The 24,879-nt window shown below is 49.3% G+C and overlaps 1 protein-coding gene across 4 annotated transcripts; it reads left to right on the top strand.

Annotated features, from left to right (window-relative positions):
• The first annotated feature begins 1,557 nt into the window (after positions 1-1,557).
• CTTNBP2NL (CTTNBP2 N-terminal like) lies at positions 1,558-23,763 on the top strand. 4 transcript variants are annotated; one of them, XM_085561058.1, is made up of 5 exons: positions 1,558-2,015; positions 8,469-8,576; positions 17,414-17,644; positions 18,957-19,064; positions 19,795-23,763. In XM_085561058.1, exons 2-5 carry the CDS (start codon positions 8,478-8,480, stop codon positions 21,262-21,264), a joined length of 1,908 nt encoding a protein of 635 aa, XP_085417184.1. In that variant the 5' UTR covers positions 1,558-2,015; positions 8,469-8,477; the 3' UTR covers positions 21,265-23,763. The 4 variants fall into 4 exon arrangements, with proteins under 4 accessions (XP_085417184.1, XP_021395175.2, XP_021395174.2 ...); XM_021539500.3 differs by lacking the exon at positions 1,558-2,015 and adding an exon at positions 2,853-2,959; XM_021539499.3 differs by lacking the exon at positions 1,558-2,015 and adding an exon at positions 2,931-3,062.
• Positions 23,764-24,879: the final 1,116 nt, after the last annotated feature.

Genomic DNA, 24,879 nt, shown 5'->3' with positions numbered 1-24,879 from the left:
TGGCCCGTCTCTGCTGCTTCCTTCCACCAGAAACCCACCCAGCACAGACTCTCAGGGTACCTGATTTTTCTGCCTCTATCTGACACACCTGGCAATCACAGAATCACAGAATGGCCTGGCTTGCAAAGGACCTCAAAGCTCATCTCTTTCCACCTCCTGCCACGGGCAGGGACGCTTTCCACTATCCTAAGTTGCTCCAGGCCCCGTCCAACCTGACCTTGAACACTTCCAGTGATGGGGCAGCCACAATTTCTCTGGGCAGTCTGTGCCTGTACCTCTACTGCATGTTAAAAAGTGCAAAGTGTAAAGTGACCAAACAGCCTGGAGAGAAATGTCTTCCAGACCTCAAAAGCCTCCTCCTGTCCTGTGCAGATGATTTATTGCCCCCTCAATGCAGACCAGTGGGCAACTGAATATATTCTTTATCTTTAATTTTTTTTCTGTATAGACTCAGCCATTAAACCTTTTTTTCCTCTCAATTGCACTAATTTTAAAGGCTGCAGTTGTTTATTTGCCACCCCTGAGACCACCTAGGAGCTTTAGGACTCTGAATCCCTTCAGATGTTTGCAAGTGTCCTCACCAAGCCCCAGAACAGAGAAGCTTTTGGTGCCAGATGTTCCCTGATGTAATTCATGCATCCGTGACCTTTCCAGGCTCAATTCATCTCTAGTCAATCAGCCTCACGCAAAGCTCTTTCTGCACAAAGGTCTCCTTTCTCCTGCGTTCCCAGGAGTGGGACTGGGCAGCACCAGGAATGTTTGCAGCAGGAATGGCCAGCAAGCAGATGATCCCGCCGACGGTCCGTGCCAGCCTGGAAATACAAGGAAACACAGGCGCTCCCTTGCTGTTTTGAGATGTGAATGTTTTAGGTGTGCTCTGTGGAATTTGGAAAAGCAGCTCCAGCGCAGCCGCTCCCGAGCAGCGGAGCTGTGTCTGAGCAGGAGCTGTGGACGCGCGGGGGCGCGGCAGCCCCGCCAACGGCACCGGAGGTTTGCGGGCACCGGAGGTTTGCGGGCACCGGAGGTTTGTGGGCACCGGAGGTTTGCGGGCACCGGAGGTTTGCGGGCACCGGAGCGCGGGGATGCGCCCGGGCCGCACCGCTGGGCACACCTGAGCCGCACCGCTGGGCACACCCGGGCTGCACAGATGGGCACACCTGAGCCGCACCGCTGGGCACACCCGGGCTGCACAGATGGGCACGCCCGGGCTGCACAGATGGGCACACCCGGGCCGCACCGCTGGGCACACCTGAGCCGCACCGCTGGGCACACCCGGGCTGCACAGATGGGCACGCCCGGGCTGCACAGATTGGCACACCTGAGCCGCACCGCTGGGCACGCCCGGGCTGCACAGATGAGCACGCCCGGGCCGCACCGCTGGGCACGCCCGGGCTGCACAGATGGGCACACCCGGGCCGCACAGATGGGCACACCTGAGCCGCACCGCTGGGCACGCCCGGGCCGCACCGCCTCCCTGGGCAGCCCATTCCAGTGGGTAATCAATCCCCCTTTCAGTGAAGGATTCCTTCCTAACGTTCCAACTGAACCTCCTCCGGTGCAGCTCGGGGCGCTCCCGGTGGCGGGGAAGGCCACTGAACCGTTCTCGGCCCTGCAGAACCAGCGATGCCGAGCACACCTCGTGGCACGCTCAGGGGCGGAACGGCTGGCCGTGCTCTCCGCAGAAAGAAAAGGCTCGCTCCCGTTCCCGCTGTCTGCGGCTTAGCGGAGCGCTGGGTCAGCGGCTGGGGCAGCAAAAATCCCGCTGCCCTCGGCAGTGCGGCCCGGCGAGCCCCGGCTGCGGCCCCCGCGGGCAGCATTCCCCCAGCGCCCATCCCAGCGCACCCGGGGCCCTTCCATCGGCCTCGGCAGGTAAAGAAATCGAAACGCTGACTTCTGCACAGCACCTCCGCCCAGGAGCATTGCTCGGCCCTTGCGAAAGCTCCCCAGAGGGAAGTTGTGCCCGGCAGTGAGGGCGGTGCCCACGCCGAGGACCTGCCCGGTGAGTCACTGCCCAGGTAAGGCACTGCCCAGGTGAGTCACTGCCCAGGTGGGTCATTGTCCGGTGAGTCACAGCCCAGGTGAGGCACTGCCCAGCTGAGGAACTGCCCAGCTGAGGCACTGCCCAGGTGAGGCACTGCCCAGGTGAGGCACTGCCCAGGTGAGGCACTGCCCAGCTGAGGCACTGCCCAGGTGAGGCACTGCCCAGGTGAGGCACTGCCCAGGTAAGGCACTGCCCAGCTGAGGCACTGCCCAGCTGAGGCACTGCCCAGGTAAGGCACTGCCCAGGTGAGGCACTGCCCAGGTGAGGCACTGCCCAGCTGAGGCACTGCCCAGGTGAGCCCTGCTACAAAGCAGCACTGTTAGAAGGCTGCTGCACAAAGGAAACAGAGATATTATGGACGTCCTTGGGCCAACCATCAGTGTCCAGAGTGATGCCAAGTTCAGGCGCCATGAAGGCAGCAGGACCCGGAGTGTCGGGGGAGACGGACTGTCCCGCAGTGACGCGGGGCCGGGGCTCAGAGTCGCTGTGAGGGCACTGCCCTGCCACGGGCAGCGAGAGGGGTCTGAGGGCACTGCCCGTGTTCCCCTGTCCCGGGTTGGCACGGCCCTTCCCGCCGCTGGGACCCGGACCGGACCGGGAGCCGCCCGGGATACAACCGCGGGCCGGGGGCGGCGGCCCGGGCGGTGCCTCGGCCCCGCCCCGCCGGAAGTGACGCACCAATCACGGCCGCCCGCTCGCTCCGCCGCGAACAAAAGGGATTTTCAGCCGCGGCCCCGCCCTCCGCGCCGCCTCATTGGCTGTGCCCTCCCACGCCCCGCCTTCCCCGCGGCGGATTGGCCCGCGGCCGCAGCGGCGGCGGCGCTGATTGGCGGGCGGGCCGTCGGTCAGCGGGCGGGGCGGGGCGGCCGATGGGGAGCGGAGCGGCGGCGGCGGCGGCGGCGGCGCGGGGCCGGGCAGGTCGGTGCCGAGCCGAGCCGAGCCGAGCCGAGCCGAGCCGAGCCGTGTCCGCTCCCGGCTCGCCCCGGCCCGGCGCAGCGCTGCCCCCGGTGGGCAGGGGCAGGTGCGGGGCGGCGCGGCCCGCGGGGCTGAGAGGGGCGGGGGCGGCTGCGGTCGGGGCTAGGGCGGCCGCGGGCGGCGGGGAAGGGGAGGTATCGGGGGAACGGGAGATCGGGGGGCGGTGCCGGGGGCGCGGGGGCCGGGGGGCGTTACCGGGATGTGGGCGTCCCCGCCCGGTCCAGCCGGGCCCGGCGGACCGAAAGGCGATGGAGCCGGTGTTCCCCGCGCCCGCCTTCCTTCCCCGCGGCCGCGGGCTCCGGTGCGGCGTGTCTCTTTGTTCGCCGCGGTGGTACCGGGCCGGTGCAGCGCGGGAGCCGCCGAGCCCGGCCCCTGCCGCCCGTTCGCTCCCGGGCCGGTGCCACTGTCCCGGGCCGTGCCGCTGTCCCGGGCCGTGCCGCTGTCCCGGGCCGTGCCACTGTCCCGGACCGTGCCACTGTCCCGGGCCGGTGCCGCTGTCCCGGACCGTGCCACTGTCCCGGGCCGGTGCCGCTGTCCCGGGCCGTGCCGCTGTCCCGGGCCGGTGCCGCTCCCGGGCCGGTGCCGCTGTCCCGGGCCGTGCCGCACGGCCCGGGCCGGTCCGCTCCCGGGCCGTACCACTGTCCCGGGCCGGTGCCGCTGTCCCGGGCCGGTGCCTCTGTCCCGGGCCGGTGCCGCTCCCGGGCCGTGCCGCTGTCCCGGGCCGTGCCGCACGGCCCGGGCCGTACCACTGTCCCGGGCCGGTGCCGCTGTCCCGGGCCGGTGCCGCTATCCCGGGCCGGTGCCTCTCCCGGGCCGTGCCGCTGTCCCGGGCCGTGCCGCTGTCCCGGGCCGGTGCCGCTATCCCGGGCCGGTCCGCTCCCGGGCCGGTGCCGCTCCCGGGCCGTGCCGCTCCCGGGCCGTGCCGCTGTCCCGGGCTGACCCGCGGTGCTCGCCCGTCCCGGGCCGGGGTCGGGGCCGGCAGGAGGGGCGAGGCTCCCGGGGCTGAAGGTCAGCAGCCAGCGATGGTTTCTGTTCTCTCTCAAGGAGCTCCGGTTGCTGCACAGGGGCTTCAAGGAGCCACACAAAATCCATGTCAAAATTGTGCTAATTTTCTTCCCTCTGAGTATTACTTCAAAAACTAATGTGGTGAGGGTGTTTCTTTGAGGGTAATGCCGTTTTTCCTTTAGGGCTGAGATACAAAGGTGGAGGAAATATAAACGCTTCTCATTTTAACCGAGACCACCACAGTAGTGATGCAATGCCAGGTAGCATTGTGGATGCACAATTATTAAGTCTGTTCGCATTTTTTCATTGCATAGACATATGTAATTATTGAAACTACTCAAACGCCACCCGATACACGCAGAAGCAATTTTGGGAACTTGTCTATCAGGACTTCTCAGACTGGTCATTTAGGTTCTCCCATTAATGTCATTACACGACTGCCCGTGCTGTCTTCTGGAAAATATCAGTTCCTCTTCAGGAACACAGGAAGGAAAATTAAGCTGATTCAGAATTATGGGCATTGTGGCATTGTTGCGTTGGTGTAAGTTTAGGAAATGCCCTCTTTCAAAGGAAGTAGGAGCAACAAGCTTTGTTCTTCATGATGTTTTTTTTTAAAAGTAGAAGAGTTTTGAGCTGGGGGCTCGCAGAGGATCCTGAAGCTGCCCTCCCCATGCCTCAGGCTGTGCGTTCAGCTCCCCTTGTGTTCCTGCCAGTGACTCCAGCCCTTGCTGAGGTCGGTGGGTGAGGTTCTCCTGTGCTGGCAACCTTTTCCCGGTGGGTTCGTGCCCCTGTGTGTGTGAGAGCAGTGAAATGTAGCTTGGCATGGTTTCATGATCCTCCCGCCGTGATTGAGGGTGCAGAGGAGCTGCCAGGGCTGCCAGCTTATCTGTGTGTTCCTCAAGTGGCACATGCCAGAGATAACTCCCCCGTCTCTTGGCTCGCGTGCTTGTACGGACACTTAAACTGCTCTCGATGGTTATTTTCAGTGAAATACTGGGAAATAACTTTCTTAGAAAGGTTTTATCTCCTTGTGGGTGGGTATGGGTCTGTCAAGGAGGCTCCAGTGGTTCACAGCTGAAAGGAAGCTCACCTTCAGGCAAGCAGAAAGTGATTATTTTAGTTTATGCTCTAAACTCTGGCTTATTGTCCAAAAATGGCCGTGTATCTTAGATTCGGGGCAAATATTTATATAATCAGACTAAACAACAAGGTCTTTGTGGTTTGTGATCTGTGTGAGTGCACTCAGAATATTTCCCTGGATGTAAAGGGGTAACCTTCCCTGGGAGTTGCTGGATCTTGTTTCTGATGCTGGGAAGCTCTCTGTGTCTTGGTTAAAGGTTTGGAAATAGAGTCAGGTTCCCCAGCTGAGGTGCCCAGATCACTCTGGTAGAATGAGAATGTTTCCAAGGGGGGAATTGGGTAATTTAATAGAGTTGGTGTGATTTTTTGATTAGAAGTTGGATGAGGGAAGGCACAAGGATGTGTAGCTTGAAAGCAGCTTTGGAAAAGTCAGCTCAGGATCCTGGAAGGATGGGAATGGATTTGGGTTTAGATTTGGATAGGGGAAAAGGAGCTCAAATACATGCTTATTAGCTCTCTGATCCAGAGATGCTTCTTGTTTCTGTAAATTAGTAGCATCAAATGAATAGGGCTTTTTTGTCCCCTGAATTTTCAGCTCCCCAGAGTGGCCCTTAAAGGGAATGTTGGGATTGTGACCCATTCAGCATAACAGACATCTGCCTGGGGTGCTGTAAAAGCTCCCTGCAGATCACTGGAGGATTCAGGTACATTTTGGTGGGTGTTTTTAGAGCAGTGACTTCATTTTTATATCTGCTCCCAGTCTGTTCCCTCAGCAGTGTGAAGTAACCGATGCAAACAAAGCAGGTAGAGATCTTCTCTTGCAGCAGGTTGCACATGAGAGGAAGCTGAGGCTGTACCACTTACATACCTTTAATGTTACCTCTTGTTGTTGCATAAATGATTACTGTGCAAACTGGCTCCTGCTCTTTATTTCCCTGAAGTATTTTTACCTGTATATTTTAGGACAGGGCTTGTTTATGTTATTAAGCACATTAAGGACTACAGAGGCATGGTTAGAATAGCATGGCTTATTCATGTCACACTGGGAAGAACAAGTCACAATGGGAGTAGTTAGAATACAGAGCAGAAATTATTGCTGCCCTGACTAATGGCTTTAAAATGCCAAACTGCAGCTGGTAGCTGTCCTTGCTGTAAGACTGAGCTGTTTGGTCGCTCTTGGGAGATGCAGCTGCATTTCCACATCATCTCTTTTTAAAGAGTGGATGCAGTCATGTTGGAAGTCCATGTCCAACGCTTGCTGCCCTGATACGTTTTATTCTAAGATCTCCAAGGAATTCTCCTTTTTCAGTCAGGTTTATAATGCCCCAATGCTACTGTAACTTGGTGAGTGTATGGCAATAAAAGGCATTTCCCATTGGTGTTGATTCAGTCTTAGAGCCTGTGAATTTAGTCTGTGCAACGGCTGAGATAGTTCTGAAATCAAGCTGTGCATCTCCTAAGCAGATGTTTGGATATTCCACATCTAAAGGCTGCCCAGGGAAATGCTGCAGCTTTGGCATAAGCACCAATGCAAATAAGGTGAATTTCAAAGTCTAGAACCAGGCTATGTCTTTTCTCACTCTGTGTGGCTACTTCTTTATGTTTTAGTATTTCTTTGCTGCTTCTGTTATCCGTCTTCCATTTTTCTAAGATGACCAAGTTGTAAATCACACTCCTTCCACATGGTCTCAGCCAGTCAGGCTCCCCATGGCAGCAGAGCCCTCCAGCCATGTCCAGAGCTGAGGGAGAGGGTCAGGCTCCCACCCTGGACATCTCTCAGGCAAGGTCCATTGACTGACCAGAAGTGACCGGTGCTGAAGAGTGACCAGCACTGCCCTGGCCTACAGAAATGTGATTTTACTCAATACAGCGAGTACCCTGAATTGTGCCTTTGTGTCAGGTTTTGATCAGGGTTTTTGGACACAGTGACAAGTATGAGCAGATTTCCCAAACGTTCCACTCTTGGGTTTTCCTCTTGAATCTGTGAATGGATCTGCAGCAGGGAACAGAAACGCAACGCTGGCAGATCTGCGGTGTCCAGTTCAGTTTGGTTTTGGAACAGCCAGTCGTGGTCACTCCACTGGCGTTTCCTTGAGCAGCCCATGCCAACGGGAGGGTGGGCCAGGAGAGCCTGTAAGAAACGCTGCTGCTTCGTGGGATTTCACGTAAAACACGGTGTGAGGCAGGAATGTGGGTTTGATGGGACACTTCCCTGCTTAGCAGAGGGGCATGGAGTTTATTTCTGATTTCTCATGCTATATGAACACTACAGAACTTTCTGTTCCCAGCGACTGGAAAACTGCTCTGGCACAAACAAGACTGAACTTGCTTTTGTGTGTAGCTCTCCAAGGCACAGTTATGCAAATCACTTGTAAAAGAGCAGTGACTTCAGACAAACTAGACTTCAGCTGAATGTTTTAGCTGGATAGACTTCTCCAGTAGGGGCTAATTTAACCCTTTATCAATCACTTGCCACTGGAGTTTGATGTCTCTGAGTATCTTCTTCATGCTGTAGCATATTCTGCTTGACACGAAGTGTGGTGAAAGATGGACATGACTTGGACTCAGAAAAGTATATTTGATGGTTGAGCAAAGCACAAGACTGTATCAATGGGTATATTTTCATCAGAGAAAAAGATTTAGTCTGAAATTATTTCCATTTTTAACAAAATAATGTAACAAAAAGGCTTATTACAGGACAGTGTTAGGTGTATCAGCAAAGATGCTAGGGAATATGAGGCCTCTTTATGTGCAGTTCAGATGATGGATCTCTTATGTAGGCAGTAGAATTATGTTTAATAAATGAGGCCGATATTGAAAACTATTTGAAAGAATAGTAATTAAGTGTGTGTTTTCTGTGGCATTGATTTTTGTGAAGTGGTTTGGGCCTGCTCCATCAGCATGGATAATGGCATTCCCAGGAAGCGAAGCCCAGCGCTGCGGCATTCCCGTCACTGCTGAGCTCCTGTGGGTGGCCCACGCTGGCCTTCCTTCATCACAGCTCCTCAGCGATATCTGCAGCTGTCTGAGGCAGATGTGGAATCAGTATGACTTTTAAATATCTGTGTTCTTCCCCTCTCCTGTTAACTTTGACTGCTTCTTGGTGAATATTGTCCTGTCCTGTTAGCCCACACGTTCTGCCATCACCATCTGGGTGTGCATATGTTCCTGTCCCTCAGGAGGAGGTGACAAATGCATCTTCTGCAGCTGGTATTGGAAGCTGGAGAGAAGATTATCCCCCCTCAGGGCAATTTGCAATCCAAAAAGCTGGAAGCTGAACTTAAATGGAGATTATATGTCATAGCTTCGAATACTGATCCTAATGTCCAAAGAAATGCCTACTAAACTAGTTTTCATTATTTTTCAGGTTTTCAGGATGAATCTGGAAAAACTCAGCAAACCAGAACTACTGACGCTGTTTAGCATTCTTGAGGGAGAATTAGAAGCAAGAGATCTTGTCATAGAGGCTTTAAAGGTAGGTTTTAAGTATCAGGATAAGAAACAAACATGACAACAGTGCTACTGTAAGTTCTGCAGAGAGCGTGTATCCAAGGTGAAATTCAGAGGTAAAGATTCATTACTGATTCAGAATCCCATTTTATTATCAGCAGGATTACATAGCAAATGCTGTAGATGATTTTTAACTTGGAATTCATTGTTGGAAGCTGGCTGCAAGAAGCGGTTTGGTATTGAAATACATTGTTGTGTGTGTGTCTTCATCCTTTCTGATAAAGTACCATGAGTTTCTGCTGTGTAAAAGGTCTATCAGAATCCCTTTTTAGGTTTTTTTCCCCTTTTAGCAAGGAGAGCTGCTTAAAGCAGAAGCTCTTCTCTCCAAGAGGGATCACAGATTAGTATTTTAGTGACAATAACGTCACACTAAGTAAAAAGCATCCGTGGCTTTGTGTTGACTAAGCCACCATAAGCTGGCACTGCTGAGAGCAACAGCCCTGAGTGCTCAGCTACTTATTGCTTCCCTTTGCTGGCACGAGCATTAGTGTAACCTTGCAGTGAGGCAGATGCCAGCTAAAAGTGCTCCAAAAAGCCGTTTTCAGTCCCTGTCAGTGCAGCTGAGGTCGTGGTGCTGTGGGAGCATGCCATGGGACAGGGCAGGAGTGCTGCTGGAGCCTCTTCCTGCAGCTGAGGAAGAGTGGCTGCTGTGCTGTGAGCTCTGTGCTGCTGCTCGCCTGGATCAGGGAGTGCAGGTCTCTGCACAGTTTGCTGTGTTGGTATTGAGCCTGGAAATTATTTTACAAAATACATTGTCCATGTGTAATTCTGCTGCTCTTTGAAGGATGCCTGGTTGGCACTCAGCCTCAGCAAAGTGAAAAAAACGGTGGTATAAATGATGGCAGGGGTCAATTTTGGAAGGAATTAGTTGTGTCAGGGTTGAATCCTGAAGGCTTTTTCAAGCTGACCTGTCACTGCTCATAATGTATGAAACTTGCAGCTATTTCAAAAGAGGAATGGCAGCTTGCAGACCTGAGAGCTGCAGGGACTTGCTTTTCCAGCAAAAGCTTCTCCAGCTTGATTCCAAACATCTTTTAGGGGAGTGGAGGCATATCCTTCTCCAGAAGAGTTGGGATGCTTATGTTTGTTGTTAGTTGCTTTTGCATTAGATAATCCTTTTATTTTGGAGGAATATTGTTAGTTCTCAAAACTATTGATCAGGTGGAAGGTATGTTTTCTGTTTTGATCCATACTTGCAAGTTTCTGCTCAGTCCTGAGATCCATTTTTTCACTGTGTGTGGTCAGAATGTATTACCAAAACAAGCCTCCCTTCAGTATTTCAGTGTGAAATGTGCACAGTGGAGCACAGAGAGACTGATGGGAAGAAATGTAGCAGCTCCATTCCAGAGGCTTTTTATTGCCTACCTTCCAGTAGTGTAAAGCAATTATCTTTCCTGTTGAAATTTAACATGCAGTTCTCTCTTATGTGAGGAGATTAACAAAGTAAGGATACCCTTTGACATAATTTGTCAAGTACTCATAACTGAGAAGAAATTAAACGAAATTGTAACCTATGCTTGATAATTATGGAGTATAAAATACTGATCTAATCAAAGGTTAGGGCTATTTTCCCCTTCCTCTGTCAGGGATATGCTGTAGTGTTCCATCTGGGGATTGTGAGGACAGCTGGAGCTGGTGGGAAAGGGCAATGAGAGCTTCAGCTCCAAGCTGGCTCTTGCTGAGGCCTCAGAGAGTGATCTCAGGGGAGAATGCCACCCTGGCATGGCCTGTGCCTGCAGCACGGGGGGATGCAGCAGTGTCCAGCTGTGCTGTCCTCCTGCAGAGCTTGTCCTCAGTGCTGCCTCTGCTGCCCTTTCCTGCGGGAAGGAAAAGTCGTGGAACTGCCTCATCTGGGGCTGGCCAAAGGTTCAGCAGCACAGACCTTCCAGCTTTGCTTTGTCTGTTTATTTGGAATATACAGCCAGAGAAATACTGGCCTTACACTGTTTTTGTCATTGTTTGCTGATAGTAACTGTGGTAACAGCTTTACTGTGCCTCGCTGGCCGAAAGACTTTGTGTGTGACTAATTAAAGGAAACCTTGCTAATCTGTTTACTCACGTTTTGATACATAAAAGTGCTGCCCTGAAGAAAAAACAACTTCTAAGACTGACTTAAAGATTTGCACTCTTGAGAATATTTCATTTGACGTGTATAAATTGGACAAATGGAGTTGCAATTTTTGGAGAGGAGCTGGGATGCCAGGGCTGGGGGAAGCTGGTTGTTGCACACACAGAGGAGCTGTCTGCCATGGCCTCACAGCTCTCTCAGTTCCCTAAGTGTTATGGACAGGGTGTCCTGCCTCGGCAGCTGCATTTCTTTGGAAGAGAAATAGTTTTATGTTAAATGTGAGTATATGTTGGAGCAGGTGGAGTTCAGTGCTCTGAACTTTCTTAGAGGATTGCATAATCCTAAACCACAGCAGTGATTTTCTCCAGCAGCTATGTTAAACACGTAGATGCCAGTGGTTGGAAATCAGAATTTTATCTGCCTGTTTGCTTCGCTCATAGTAACAAAAACACATTTCACTTCCTGGGCTAATTTTACTTCTGCTTCAGATTTAAATGATTCTGAGCTCTGGTTGTTTGAGTCAAATCCTTTGGTGCATTATAGAAAAGGACAAGCACTTGCAGAGGAAGAGTACCTTAATTTGTAAACATGTCATCTGGTTGTAGTACAGTCTGCAATAATTGATATTCCTGCACGCTTAAAGACAAACATTTTGCATCTGGCATTTAGCAGAGAGAATCCATGCGTGCAGATGACAAAGCTTAAAATAGTTTTCCTCTCCCTCGTGGTATCAGGCACTTGTTGGCTGGCACTGGCCCTGTTTCTCTCTGTGACAGAATCGAGCTGCTGAGCCAGGCGTTCCAGACACTGCTTGTTGAACTCACTCCTTTTTTCCCCCTCTTTTCATCCCCTTTTCCCAGATCTTGGTCCTTTCTTCCTTGCTGTCTGACAAACTGACTGTATTCAAAATATTCTTTCCCAGTGCTTCAGTTTGCTTCCTCTGTTTTAAAACCTCTTTGGAAAAAAAAAAAAACCTAACTTTTTTTTTTTTTTTTGCTTGAAAGTAGCTTCCTGTCCACTACATAAATTTCAATGTTCTCCTTGGAACAGATTTTAAGCCTGACTTCTTATTGTGCTCCTTTTCCTGTAGTTATAATTGTGTTTATATCATCCAAAATCCAAGATGCTGTCAGAGAGTTGCATAATCCTGAGAGTTGGACTCTCAGTCCTGGCTGCTGTGCAGGAAGGGTTGCAGAGCCACAGGTTTGCCTTCTGAAATAGCACACCACGACTGGAAACAATTCAATATTTAAATGGATCTCTATCGCTGTGTTAGAGCACTTTGTTCCCTCCCCCCTGTTTTCCATACATTAGAACTGGGTTCTGTTTACTTTTAGAAAACAGGAAACAGCTTTCTGGCTTATTCTTTTATGTTAATAAAGCCTCAGGCAATTTACACTGGAATAGAAACTGTTTTGTGTTAATGACTGGGAGTTGGTATTCATCTCTTTGCTTCGAGTCCAGCAATTCACCATAAAGCAATATTAATGAAAAACTAGGTGTTATTTGTTAGTGGATTTAGAAATTAGGTTTACAGCGCAGTTTCAAAAACTTAAGTCTACCTCTTGTTTAAATAAAAAGAAAAGTTCAGTAATACAAAACCTTCCTGCTGTTAAATCTTTCACAGATGGGGCAAATTGGGCTTATGCATCACTTAGAAAGCAGCTTCCATGGAGCAGTGTTCCCGTGGGTGCTGTCTTGCTGGAATGCAGGCATTCCTTACAGCTTTTCTTGCAGGCTTGGGGAATTTTTTTTGTTTATTTCTTGCATGAAGCAGCAGGGTTTGGCAGTACCTCTGAAGAAGTGGCTCTCCTCACCTTCAGCGTGCCAGGCGTGTGCTGAGGGGAGCAGAGGGGTGTGGGGGTGCCTCCCGTGCTGGAAGGCTCCTGCTCGGGGCTCCGGCTGGGGTGCAGCTGGGCTCCTGATTTGGGGTGAGTCCTGAGCAGGGTGCAGCCCCTGGGCACCAGCCCAGCCAGCCTTGCCCCGGAGCCTCCCAGGAGAGGAAATTGCACTTTTGTGCTGCTTGACATTTCCTGAGAAAGCTGCTTCTACTTTTCAGAGCTGATAGCAGGTCTCACTTGGGCAGATGTGGGTAGCTCTGGTTTGTCAGGTCTGCTCGCTTGATGCAATGATGGCAATTAAGACAGATGCTGCATTTGAACAGTTTCCTTGGTGGCTCTGTGGCACTGCTGCAGAGCTGGAGCTACTGCAACACTGGAAATCCCATTCCAGCACTTTGACATTTATTTTTGGGCAAAGCAAGTGGTCCCCACCCCCATTTCCCTTCTCTCTCAGGGCTTGCTGTGACCTCAGCCTGTCTTTATTCCCAACTTCTGTCTCTGGGGAGAGAAGCTAATAAGGAAGTTCAAGGCAGTAAGGAGCTATTTAAAGCTTATTCCACTCTCTGCTGCATGAAGGAGGAACTTCTGTGCAAATTATTACTGGAGAACTGCAAACTCAGTAGCTAGAGTTAATTAAGAGTGTGTTTGTTTTGTACCAAGGGTTAAAACCTGAACTCTGAAATTACAGGGAGGAGAAATGCTCTACTTGATGTCCAAAAAACACTTGAAATAGGTCCTGGAAATTCCCTGTTTGATGTTCCAGTAAAACAAGTTGTAAAGATTGCTGAAGGTTTCAGTAATAAACAAGGTTTCAGTAGCAAGAAATATTTTATTAAAAAAAAAAAAATACAGAAATTGCTTATGGGAAACATTCATCCCAAAACAGCCTAGAAATCCCAAGGGGAAACAGTAGCTTTTTCCTAACAAAACAAAGCATTTGCTTTGCCTGCCTGCACAGGAAACATCTTTTCAGTTGGGTCAGATGTTGCTTCAGCCCTAGAAAATCAGAATTATCTCTTCCCAGACAGACTAGCAGTGGTCCACTACTCAAACTTGAGCTCAAAGCCAGCCAGTTTCACATGGAACCCCCTCTACTTATGCCTAATTTTTCCAGTCTTCTGGAAGTTTACTTTTAAGGATAGTTCACATGTATAGTTCCATCTTTTTTTTAAAAGCACCCAAGCTTATACATTATCTTCTCTTCCTGTTGGGAGAGGTCAGTTTAAGAGTCTTGAAAATTGCTGAATAATCCATTTAGTTGCTTCTGGAATTCAAGTATTTTGTTGGGAAATTCACAGTTCTGCATGTTTGAGATGACAGAGGTGGAGGTACTAAATTAGGAGATGTAATTGCACAGAATTGCATCTTCTTTCAAAGCACCGTTGCTGATGTTGGAGGTCTGTATGTCATCTCTGGTGTTCAGATGAAATTTTCCACTCCTTAATTAACACTGCATTTTGTAACCTTATTTCCTTTCCATTTAACCTTGACTTTCTGTGGATTTGTGTTTTCTGTGCTGGGATCTGATCTAGGTTGATTTTTTTTCTCTTTGGGCACACTAACAGACTGTTCCTCTACCATCAAGTTCCTTCTGTGCTGAAAGCTGAACAGCAGCGGTATTTAAGGTAGAATCCAGTTCAGCCAGGACAAAATCAGAAGTGTTGCAGATGTTTGGACGTGACCTCCAGTGCCAGAGAAGCTGAGCTGCAGATCTGTCTCAGGGAGGAGCAGCAGCCAGAGCAGAGGTCATTCTCTGACATTTCCACACCTGTATAAACCAGCCTCTGGAGATTATGGCACTGACTTCATTTTCCAAGGGCTGCCTCAGTAGTTCAGGTGGCTGCTCTGTAGGACCTGTGGCACAGAGGTGTCACGGGCTGGACAATCCCTGTTTGCATTTCCAAGTGCACAGTGGCCAAACCACTGGGTTTGTTTTTGCAAACATGGTGTGGTCGGTGTAGGATGACCTGGTTAAGACTTTCTCCAGTCTAGACAGCTTTAATTAAATGTTTATGCTCTGCTGGCTACTGAAGAAGAATAGCTGGACTTGAGAAAGCTCTTAATGTTATGATAGTCTCATCTGTTTGTCATGCTAGTTCAGGAAAATACTTAATTGCTCAAAGTAGCAAGGAAGAACTTCTTGTTCTTTCCCAAACAGGAAATCAGCCACCCCACTGAATTCAGAGTGGGTGGTTTATTCTGAGTTCAGAGCCCAGTGCTGTGAGGAGCGGAGCAAAACATGGCTTTTCTTACACCTTCAGTACTGCAAAAATCACCTTAAGCTCAGGTTTTGGAGCCCTTACTTGCTAGAAGCTGCCCAGCAGCAGAGGTGGGGTTTATTTATGCAGTTGAAGCACTGGTGCCCTTCTGAAGGGTCTCTCCCATGTTTCTGGGTAGAATGGCCAGCACTGGGATGAGTTGGGATTAAGCTCATCTGTCAAAGCAGTAAGGCCAGCTGGATGGAGATCCCAGTTCATATTTACAGACTTATTAATGCTTGAGTCACTTAGAAATTCCCTCCACACTTACATGGAGCTTTCATTTAGTCATTTATATAAACACTTTAGAAAAACAGAAGATTCCTGTTCCAAAAAAAAAAGCCAAACCTGTAGCTTTTCCTGTGATTCATTAAACCAGGGCTGTCCCATTATCCAGGGCTGCTCTCCCATTTCCAGGGCTGATCTTTTCCTTCCTCTCCATTTTTTTATTGTGTAAAGTTAGAACAATATCTCAAGCTCTGATCAAAGGTATCCACAGTTCCTGATGGATATTGCTGATAGAGAGGGAGGGGTATCTCTGAGTGTGCGCTGTTCCTCTGTGTTTGTTTACTGCAGGGTTAAAATCCAGCTCCAAACTGGAATCACAGGCTGGATGTCTCTAATTTGGTCATGGAGAAGATATTTTGGGTTGGGTTTTTTATGCCTCTTGTCAAGGTAATGCAAACACTTTTCCTTTAAAGAGCAAAAAGCTTTTTTTTTTGTTTATTTCATGTTAATCACATGGTTGCATTTCAGAATGCAGGTGGGACCAGCAAATCTCGCCAGCTCTTTGAATAAAGCCAAGTTTTATTATTTAACTCTCACTGTTCCAGTGTAGCTCTACCAGCTGCTGTCTGGGGATGTTCCACAATTCTGTGACTCCTGCTCTTTTGTGCTCAAGGGAAGCATTTGTGGTTTTGATACTGGGACATCACAAAAGAGCCATTCCAAGAAGTACTGGCTTCTGAGCTGTCTTTTCATTGAGTCAGGCCCAGTCTTTCCTGTGTCAATGATGTCCTTGTGCAATCCCATAAGAACTGGGTGACAGTTTGCCATTCCTGCTCCCTGGCAGGCGTTCTGGGCAGTGCACAGCGAGGCTGGCACGGGCTGGCTCTGCATTCAGAGCAGGGAGCTTTGTTCACTGAATGCCATTCCCAGCCTCAGCAGGGTTGGGCTGCTGTGGGGTTTGTGTTCAGGGCCCTCCACCAGCTCCAGAGAGCTGCTGTGCTTGGCCTGCAAAGGGTAATGTGCCAGCTGGGAGCAGAAGGGTGAAGCACACCTGGGAAGGGCACACAGCATTTGTTCAGAGCAGTTGCTCAAGGGAAAACGTGTGTGCTGTGGCAGGAGAAGGGCATTTGGGGTCAGAGCCCTTCTGAGGTCACACATACTGAAGTCTGTTCTGAATTAAACACACTTTGATAAAGGTCCTGGGGTTCACTCCTGCATTTCAGTGCTGCAGGTGTCTCGAGCAGAGGACAAACCTCTTCCTTCTCTTGGCCTCACCGAGGCCATGCCAGTGCAGAGCAGAAAAGTCATTTATACTGCAGAAAAAAGAAGGTATGAACTGTCATGATAAGCTGTCCTTACAGGACAACACAAATCCAGAGGGACCAAGCTGAAGTCTCATATTCAGGTGCTATTTCTTGGCAGGTGCATCAGCTCTGCTGGGCATGGGGTGGTGCTGTCAGCAACACACAGGGGAATGGAACACTGTCACAGGTTTTCACAAATGATCACAATTCAGCCCAGAACCATTTCACTGGAAATCAGTGGTTGTATTTCTTTGAGCCAAGATGCCTCTGAGGGCTCTTTTGCATCTACATCTGGTTTTCTGTGTCTTCTGTTGCATAAATATTTGCTTTCTTATCATGGTGCTGAACACACAGATAATACTTTCATATCTGTCTATGAGATTTTGTTTTGTTTTTAGACCTTCAGAGTCATCATTGACTAGGATAAGCCTATGGGTATCCTAACAAACAGATTTACAGATGGGATGGCTGATTAATGGAATAACTGGGGTTGGAAGAGACCTCTGAGCTCATTGAGTCCAGACATTAAGCACTGTAAATGTAGAGCCTAGTACGTGTGAGTTGTCTTAATTCTTACAAGCACCAAAGGAAACTTCATCATTCCTGTCTTGCTGCTTGAGAAACTAAACTCTGTTTAGTCTGGATGAGAACATTAAAGATTTTATTAACAATTCACAGATTTATGGGTCTTGTGAGAATGAAACTCTTTAATTGCTCAACATGAAATTCTTTGATGGTGACATAGTCAAGGAAACCACACAACTGCTTCTTTCACTGATGCACAATAAATGATTAAATCTGTTATTGAGCAAGAGTTGGTACTTACCTTCTTTCCTTTCACACAGCTGTGGAATTTAAGTCAAGGCCCTGGCAGGTAGCTGTGGTATCAGGATGTTTGTAGACTGAATATATTGTGGAGATGCTGTGTTTTCAAGCAAGATTTGTCTTTGTTTCCTTTATTTCTAGCAGATAACAGGATATGAATCAGACTTTGTTAAATTCTTTTTAAATGGAAAACTGGGGAAAAGGAGTATTAACTACAAAGGCCTGTTTTTTTAGCTAGTTTAAGTGTATTAAAATGCAAATTTGTTTTTGTGTTGCAGGCCCAGCACAGGGACACATTCATTGAGGAACGCTATGGGAAATACAACATCAGTGATCCACTGATGGCTTTGCAGAGAGATTTTGAGACACTGAAAGAGGGGAATCATGGTGAAAAGCAGCCAGTATGCTCCAATCCTTTATCTATTTTGAAAGTGGTGATGAAACATTGCAAGAATATGCAGGAAAGAATGTTATCCCAACTAGCTGCTGCGGAAAGCAGGCACAGAAAGGTAGGTTTGGCCTCAATTAAGATGTGCAGAAGTTATAGTTGCAAGGATGTATGGAGTGACCAAAAGTATTTTTCTTGCCATTTGGCCTCTTTACTGAAGCACCTATTATTCTTCAGACATACCTTTAATGTATATTGACACCAATAAAGTGCTTGGTCATGTGTCGGACCATACTACCACAAAAAAATTGATGTCACTAGAAGTAAGAACAAGTCTGTGCTTCACTTTTCAGCCAAGTATCCAACTAAGTCATACACTAAAATCAGATAGTTTTTCACGGTTTCTGTCTACTTCTGTGAAAGCTTCCTGTATATTTGATGATATTTAAGCATTATTTGGAAGCTTAAGTTTCAGGAAGACTGAGGAGCTGCTAAGTTCATGGTGAGCATGTGTTGGGAGAGCTTAGTTTTGGTGATGAGATAAGCAGAGCATCTCGGGAAGTTTGTATTCTGTCTTTTTTGTTAATAGCATCTCAATTATTCATGTAATTCAGTGTTAAAGCTGAAGGAGCTCCTTCACTGGGCCCTTATGGGAAGCAGTTTCACTTCAAGAGCTCATCTTGTTAAGTGGAAGAACAAATTAATGTTCTTTAAATAAACTTTACACTGGAGTCCTCGAGTCCCTGTAAGGCACTGGGAGAAGGATGAGTGGGAATTGCTGCTGGAGCCACAGCAGGGAGCGTCCTGTTGTTCCAGCCCCGTGTGTCCTGCAGGCAGCACCTCTGCTCCTGCTCGGCCTTGCACTGATGGTCCTGCCAGGAAATTCTGAGTTGCGAGGGACAAGAGGCACAAACTGAAATACAGGAATTTCCAGCTGACTAGGAGGAAAAACTGAGTTACTTTGAGGGTGACAGAACACTGGAACAGGCTGTGGAGGGGTTGTGGATTCTCCTTCGTCGCCAATATTCAGAACCCTCCTGGACTGATGTGTGCAACTTGCTCCAGGGCAAGGCCTTGGCAAGGGGGTCGGGCTGGGTGACCTCCAGAGATCCCTTCCAGCCCCAGCCGATCTGCAATGAGGGCACCATTCATAACATGAACCTCCCAAGGATCCTGCACAGTCTGGGGGAAAAGTGTGCAATTGGGATATTTAATAACAAAGTGATCGCAGACCCAGCGTGAGGTTTCCCTAAGGTCTTTCACAAACTGGCTCACTTTGGCCAGGTAATAACAGAGCTTGTCCCAGAGCTGCTTTTGTGTGATGTGAGGTGAGCTGGGCTCCTGCAGCTGCCGTGGTGGCTCTCTGTGCCACTCGGGCCTTGCAGAGGCACTGGTCTCTGCCTGCTGTTGAGTGGCTGCTCTTTGTTGGGCAGGTGATCCTGGACCTGGAGGAGGAGAGGCAGCGGCACGCCCAGGACACGGCCGAGGGCGACGATGTCACCTACATGCTGGAGAAGGAGCGGGAGCGGCTCACCCAGCAGGTACCAGCCCGGGGGCAGCTGGGCAGGGCTGTGCTGGGAGAGCAGCAGGAGCCTCCCTCTGTAAGGCACTCCTAGCCACTTCTATCATCTTGGTATGAAAAGCAACCTCACATTGCTCTGCGTGTTTTGGTAGCTGAGCAGTGCTAAAAGGTATTAATAGGAAATCAAATGCTTTGAAATCTTGCTTCAGCCAGAAATCCGAGGAGATCTGAAGAACAGGATAGCATTTACAATTGATAGCTCCCTGTAGTACTCAAAATTCAGAATAAGTCGTGGCAGATCTCCTGGGGGAGTTTTTCAGAAATGCTAATAAATATTTAAGCCACTGTTTTCTGTTACTCAAGCGCTGTAGCCTTTGTTAAGCATACATAACACATCAGCATTTTAAAGCCTAAATGCCGTTAAAAGGCAAACTGACAAAGTGGTAAATGAGGTGGAAGGAAGCTTTGCTTGTTTGGTCAGTGCATGGCAGACTGGGTGTGTATGTCATTAAAGGCCAATCGAATTTCATACAGGATAAAACTACTAGTAAGTAATAATTGTTACTGTGTGCAAGCTGACTTGTATTGCTGATTTCTTGTGCAATAACCTCTTTCTTAGCCATTGTCATTTTTTACTGTAATTTCTCCAAGATACACAGTAAACCTGTTCCCTTTTGGGGTGTTGACCTTCATTTACTTTCAGAAGGTTTTATGGTGCCCTTAAAATCTCTTTTGTTCTGAACTTTTAGGTGGAGTTTGAAAAGTCCCAAGTGAAAAAGTTTGAGAAAGAGCAGAAGAAGCTGTCGAGCCAGTTGGAGGAGGAAAGGGCACGCCACAAGCAACTGTCTTCCATGCTTGTCGTGGAGTGCAAGAAAGCCACTGCCAAAGCAGCTGAAGAGGGCCAGAAGACAGCAGAACTGAGCTTGAAACTGGAAAAGGAGAAGAGTAAGGTGAGTAAACTGGAAGAGGAGCTGGCAGCCAAGAGGAAGCGGGGTTTGCAGATGGAAGCACAAGTAGAAAAGCAGCTCTCAGAGTTTGACATTGAAAGAGAACAGCTGAAAGCTAAGCTGAACAGAGAAGAAAACCGTACAAAAGCACTCAAAGAAGAGGTGGAATGTCTGAAGAAAGCCCTGAAAGAGCTGGAGGCTTCTTGCCAGGAGCACAGTCCCTCCAAGCCTGTGCATCCCAGCCCCTCGGTGACATCCAGGGGGGTCACAACTGACAGTCCCCCAATGAAATCTGTGTCCTGCCAGACCGAGAGTCTGCAGGCAGAACGAGCAAACCCTGCCAGCACCAGCAAAGCTGTTCACACCGTGTTTGCCAGCCCCCCTACACCTGCTCATTCCTATGCAAAATCCAACGGGCATTGCGACACAGACGTGCAGATGGGTGGGGAGACAAATGCTGCAGAGAGCCAAGTTCACAGGGAGAAATCTGCTGCGGCCGCAGAAGGTGCAGTGGAGAATGGAAGTTCTCCTGTAAGAACGGAGTCACCGGTGCATCTGACGTCCCAGCTGCCTTCTGCTGGGGCGTCCCTGTCTCCCAGCAGCACAGCTGCCTCCTCTCTGACCCCTTCTCCCTGCTCCTCGCCGGTGCTGAGCAAACGCTTAGTGGGAGCCTCGGCCAGCAGCCCCGGCTACCAGTCCTCCTACCAGGTGGGCATCAACCAGCGCTTCCACGCAGCTCGGCACAAGTTCCAGTCCCAGGCGGAGCAGGAGCACCAGCCAGGGGGCCTGCAGAGCCCTCCCTCCCGGGACCTGTCTCCCACCCTGGCAGACAACTCTGCTGCCAAGCAGCTGGCCCGCAACACAGTCACCCAGGTGCTGTCGCGATTCACCAGCCAGCAGGGCCCCATCAAGCCCGTCTCCCCTAACAGCTCCCCTTTTGGCACGGACTACCGAACCCTGGCGAATGCCGGCAGCCCCAAAACCGACTCTGGGCACTGTCCGAGCCCTGTCAAGGTTTCCAGCCCGCTAAGCCCGTTGTCTCCTGGAATTAAGTCACCAACCATTCCCAGAGCAGAAAGAGGGAACCCTCCACCCATTCCTCCGAAGAAGCCCGGCCTCGCTCAGTCACCTGCTGCTCCTGCTCCTCTAACCAAAACCTCTTCCCAGGCCTCCTCCCTGGGTGCCCCCATGGACGTGGCCAGCAGCTGCTCTAACAACCCTGTCGTGTCAAATGGCAAAGACCTGGAGATCCTCCTGCCAAGCAGCAGCTAGTCTCCAGAAAATGGGAATGTGACATTCCACAGCTTAGCTTACCCCAAGCTAAGACACCGTTTTTCCACTCCATGTTATTTATTTCTATAGTAGCAGATTCTGTCTGTATAAAGCATTTAGTATATTTTTTTTCTTTTTAATAGGTAGGAAAATATTTTTGTTTATGAAGAAACCCTTAACTACAGCTATACAGTAGCCTCCAAATGTCTCATGGCAGCAGTCAAATCATTAGAGATAACAACCATAATCATGTGGTGGGACCTATCAACCTCTAATGGGACTGAAATGCTACTTTTAAATTATGCAGAAGTAATTTTTGCAGACTTTTTATTCCAGATGAACATTTTATAAAAGTGCCTGAACTAAGCCTGCAATATGAATGTGATTCTTGGGAAAAGGTGAGGAGGGGAACATCTAGCTGCAGAAACAAATTCTTCTGAGTCCTGAATGTTGAAACCAGCACTGGTTTTCTTTTTACTTCTTTCCATTTGCTAAGATAAGTTAGCAAATGTGTTACAAATTGTGCTAGGTGACCACCAGACTGGTGCAGCCAGTCAGGCTGTGTCCTTCAGGACATAGCTTCCAGCTACTTGAGGAAGCACGCAGGAGTTTCTTGGGAAAAAATGTAGTTGTGATATCATCCAGATTATTTCTCTGTCAGTATTCCTTGTCCATATAGTTCTTTCTGCTTTCCTGCCGAGATGCCTGTGTGCTTTAAATGGCTGAACTCTGGTTTCTGGTGTATCACCTTGAATTTTCAAGCTCTTCAAGCATTCTACTGTTGTGTGTAGAACTTCTGAGAAAATTATCTTTCTGTTACTTGATAAAGATCTCACTATTACTTGAAAAAGTAACTCATCCATCCAATACAGGTTTTTTGCAACACCTGTGACATGGGATCTTCAACTTTAAACAAAAGCAATAATTTTGTTCCTCATCTGTGTCAGTTAAGTCTGACTCACCTGGGTTTTACCTGCTACCTGTGGCTAGCTTTCCTTGGCTGCAAATAGGGAACCAAATCATTGCTGCTGTGGAATTGAGTATGTGTACATGTGTAAGTATGTCACACACATACAGTGTATTAGGGAAGTGTTTATCTCTTCTTCATCTTCTGCCTCTCGTGAAGAACCATGGCAACTCACTGAGATTTAAAAAAATTCCTCATTGAGGAATTGCCTACGTTTGAGGCAGGTCATATGTGTGAAGAAGTATTTGGACCCAGGAGAAGCAGCTGATTCCTGTGCAGCAATGTTTGCTGCAAGAAAACCAACGGGCACAGCACAGTGGTTTTCTGAGTCACTGTGCTGAAAAATGCAGGACAAACACCACAGATAGTGGCAGAGGCTGAGAGCACGACCCCGAGTTAATGATCTCGGGTGCTGGATGTGAGCTGATCCTAAATTTAGAAACTGGACTTGCTGCTTGGTGTCGCCCAGTGTGGAGCACTTCCCCCAGCAGCAGAGTCGTGTTTGCACAGAGCACAGCTCCCACTGCCAGAGACTCGTTCTCCTTCCTCAGTTTTCACTGCTTCGTTAGGCAAAACCCCTCTGCTGTGGGGAGATCCCTGTGCCCGGGGAGGCTGCAGAGCTGCCCGGGGAGGCTGCAGAGCTGCCCCTTTGGGCTCTGAGCCTCGCCCCGCAGGACGTGGAGCTCTGTGCTGCTTTGAGGTGGGTGCTGCTGGAGTGACCCCACACAGCCGTGGCAGGGCTTTAGAGGTTTGCACAGACCTTTTAGTAGCCTTTTAGACAGTGGCACTGTGGGCTGTTGTTCTAATCCAGTGGAACAGTCAGGGACATGGAGGCAGCCAGAGCTAAATGGGCAGTGACTCTTTTGGAAGCACATTTATTACTTTTTTAACTAAGTGTCCACAGCAGATTTTTTTTTTTGCTGTTGCTGAGAGTAAATGCAAAAAATGGATGGGCAAATAGATTTTGGCCCATGTATCCCTTCTGATTGAAAAGTGAGGCTTTTGTATACACTGCTTTAATGAGTTTCTTTACTTTTACATTAATCTGACTGGTATTATCCCCTTTATTGATAGCTCTAGAGAGAGAGATACTATGATGAAGTCTAATAGGAAATGCACTGAGTACTGTTTATTCTAAAATATAATATGGGAAGGGGTATGCAAAAGAATGTATTTTTGCTAGTAGACTAACTTCTGAAAGAAACTAAGCACAAGGGATTAAATGGATTCAACTAATTCAGTAAGACATTTAGAGTTAGTATTTAACTGTTGATGTAGATTCTGTGTGAAAGCAACTAAATATTTCTTTAACTCATATGTCCTAAGCAGACATTGGTGCAGAGTTTGTCACTGGCTAATGGAGTATAATGAAGTGCAAAACATATAACACTAGTATTAATTCATTAACACTTGTAAATTTGTAAAGCCAAATGTACCAAGCTGAAGTCTTTAATCATTTTTATAGCTGATGGCATTAAACATGTTAAACATTCATATTATCAATAAAGGATTTTATTTTTAAGATGTGCAAATTGCTTAAGGAAATGTTTGCAGTTGGGGCTGCCCAGCAGGAAAGTCCTGCTGGTGGTAACTGGGCATCTGTGCTAGCCTGGAACCTGGAGCTTGAATGGAAGCTCTGAAATGTCAGAACATAATTTTTGGGTGTACAATGGATCCTGAGTAGTTTTGGCTGCTGCAGCCACAACATATTGCTCCTCCATCTCCACCCACCTGCAGCTGCCGGTGCTGGAAGTTGGGAGGTGCCCTGGGGCAGCTGTGCTTCAGGTGTCACAGCAAACTCTGGATGCTCCAGATGGATGCTCTGGCTTTTAGGTATTTTTAAATAAAAACAGTTTTCCTAGAGTACCTCTTAGCCACAGTGTCACGATTCTGAATTGATGACGCTGTATTAATGAACACTGTGGGGCTTGGGGAAGGAGAAGCCCTCCCCGTCCCTTGCTGATGCTTCAGACAAGATGCAGCCTTCTGGAAGCTCCCTCTGCCGCCGAGAATCGCAGCTCAGTTCTGTCGCAGAATGCAGCTGGGAGCAGAGCCTGGCTGCAGGAAAAGCTGCTTTGTCTGGGATGCAGCGTGTCCATGCACAGAACCAGCACCTTCTGCCCGGAGAGCTGGGGCTGCTCCATTGCCTCCCTGCCCTTCTGCAGGGCAGAGCCCACAGCTCCTGAGCCCCAGCAGTGACCTGATTTTCTTATCTTTGCCTGTTCACCTGTTCAGTTGAACAGGTTTTGCAACAGCCTGGGCAGAAGCTCTTTGTTCATCTCTCCAGGCTTGATGACATCCCCGAGGTCGTGCCAGTGCCGGCACCAGCCGAAAGGCACCAAACTGGTGCTGCCTCCTGCCCGGGCCAGCCGGAGGTGAGGAGCCCTGCCCGGGCCGCAACGGAGCTGGTGTGGCCCAGCCGCAGCCCCGGTGGCTTTTTAGAGCAGCAGCGTGGCAGGTCCTTGCCCCAGCGGGGGATGCTGGCAAGGCTTGGCTGAACAGCTCCGTGTCCCCCGGGCATTATCCCGGCCCGGGGTTTGTGCAGGGCGAGGAGGGACCCGGGGGTTGTGGGGGGGCTACAGAGAGGGGTCCAAAGGTCTGTGCAGGGCAAGGAGGGGGCTCAGGGATCTGTGTGGGGAAAGCAGGGG

This window comes from Lonchura striata, chromosome 26 (genome assembly GCF_050655825.1).
Source record: "Lonchura striata isolate lonStrDom1 chromosome 26, ASM5065582v1, whole genome shotgun sequence".
NCBI lineage: Eukaryota > Metazoa > Chordata > Aves > Passeriformes > Estrildidae > Lonchura > Lonchura striata.
The sequence above is the reverse complement of the archived record's forward strand: the minus strand, read 5'-3'. Positions and strand labels throughout refer to the sequence as shown.

What these genes read in the sequence shown, in the direction of transcription:
- CTTNBP2NL (XM_085561058.1), top strand. Translation starts at nt 8,478, where the DNA reads ATGAATCTGGAAAAACTCAGCAAACCAGAACTACTGACGCTGTTTAGC. An exon ending in TTGTCATAGAGGCTTTAAAG is followed by an intron (nt 8,577 to 17,413) that starts GTAGGTTTTAAG and finishes TTTGTGTTGCAG; the next exon opens with GCCCAGCACAGGGACACATT. An exon ending in CGGAAAGCAGGCACAGAAAG is followed by an intron (nt 17,645 to 18,956) that starts GTAGGTTTGGCC and finishes TTTGTTGGGCAG; the next exon opens with GTGATCCTGGACCTGGAGGA.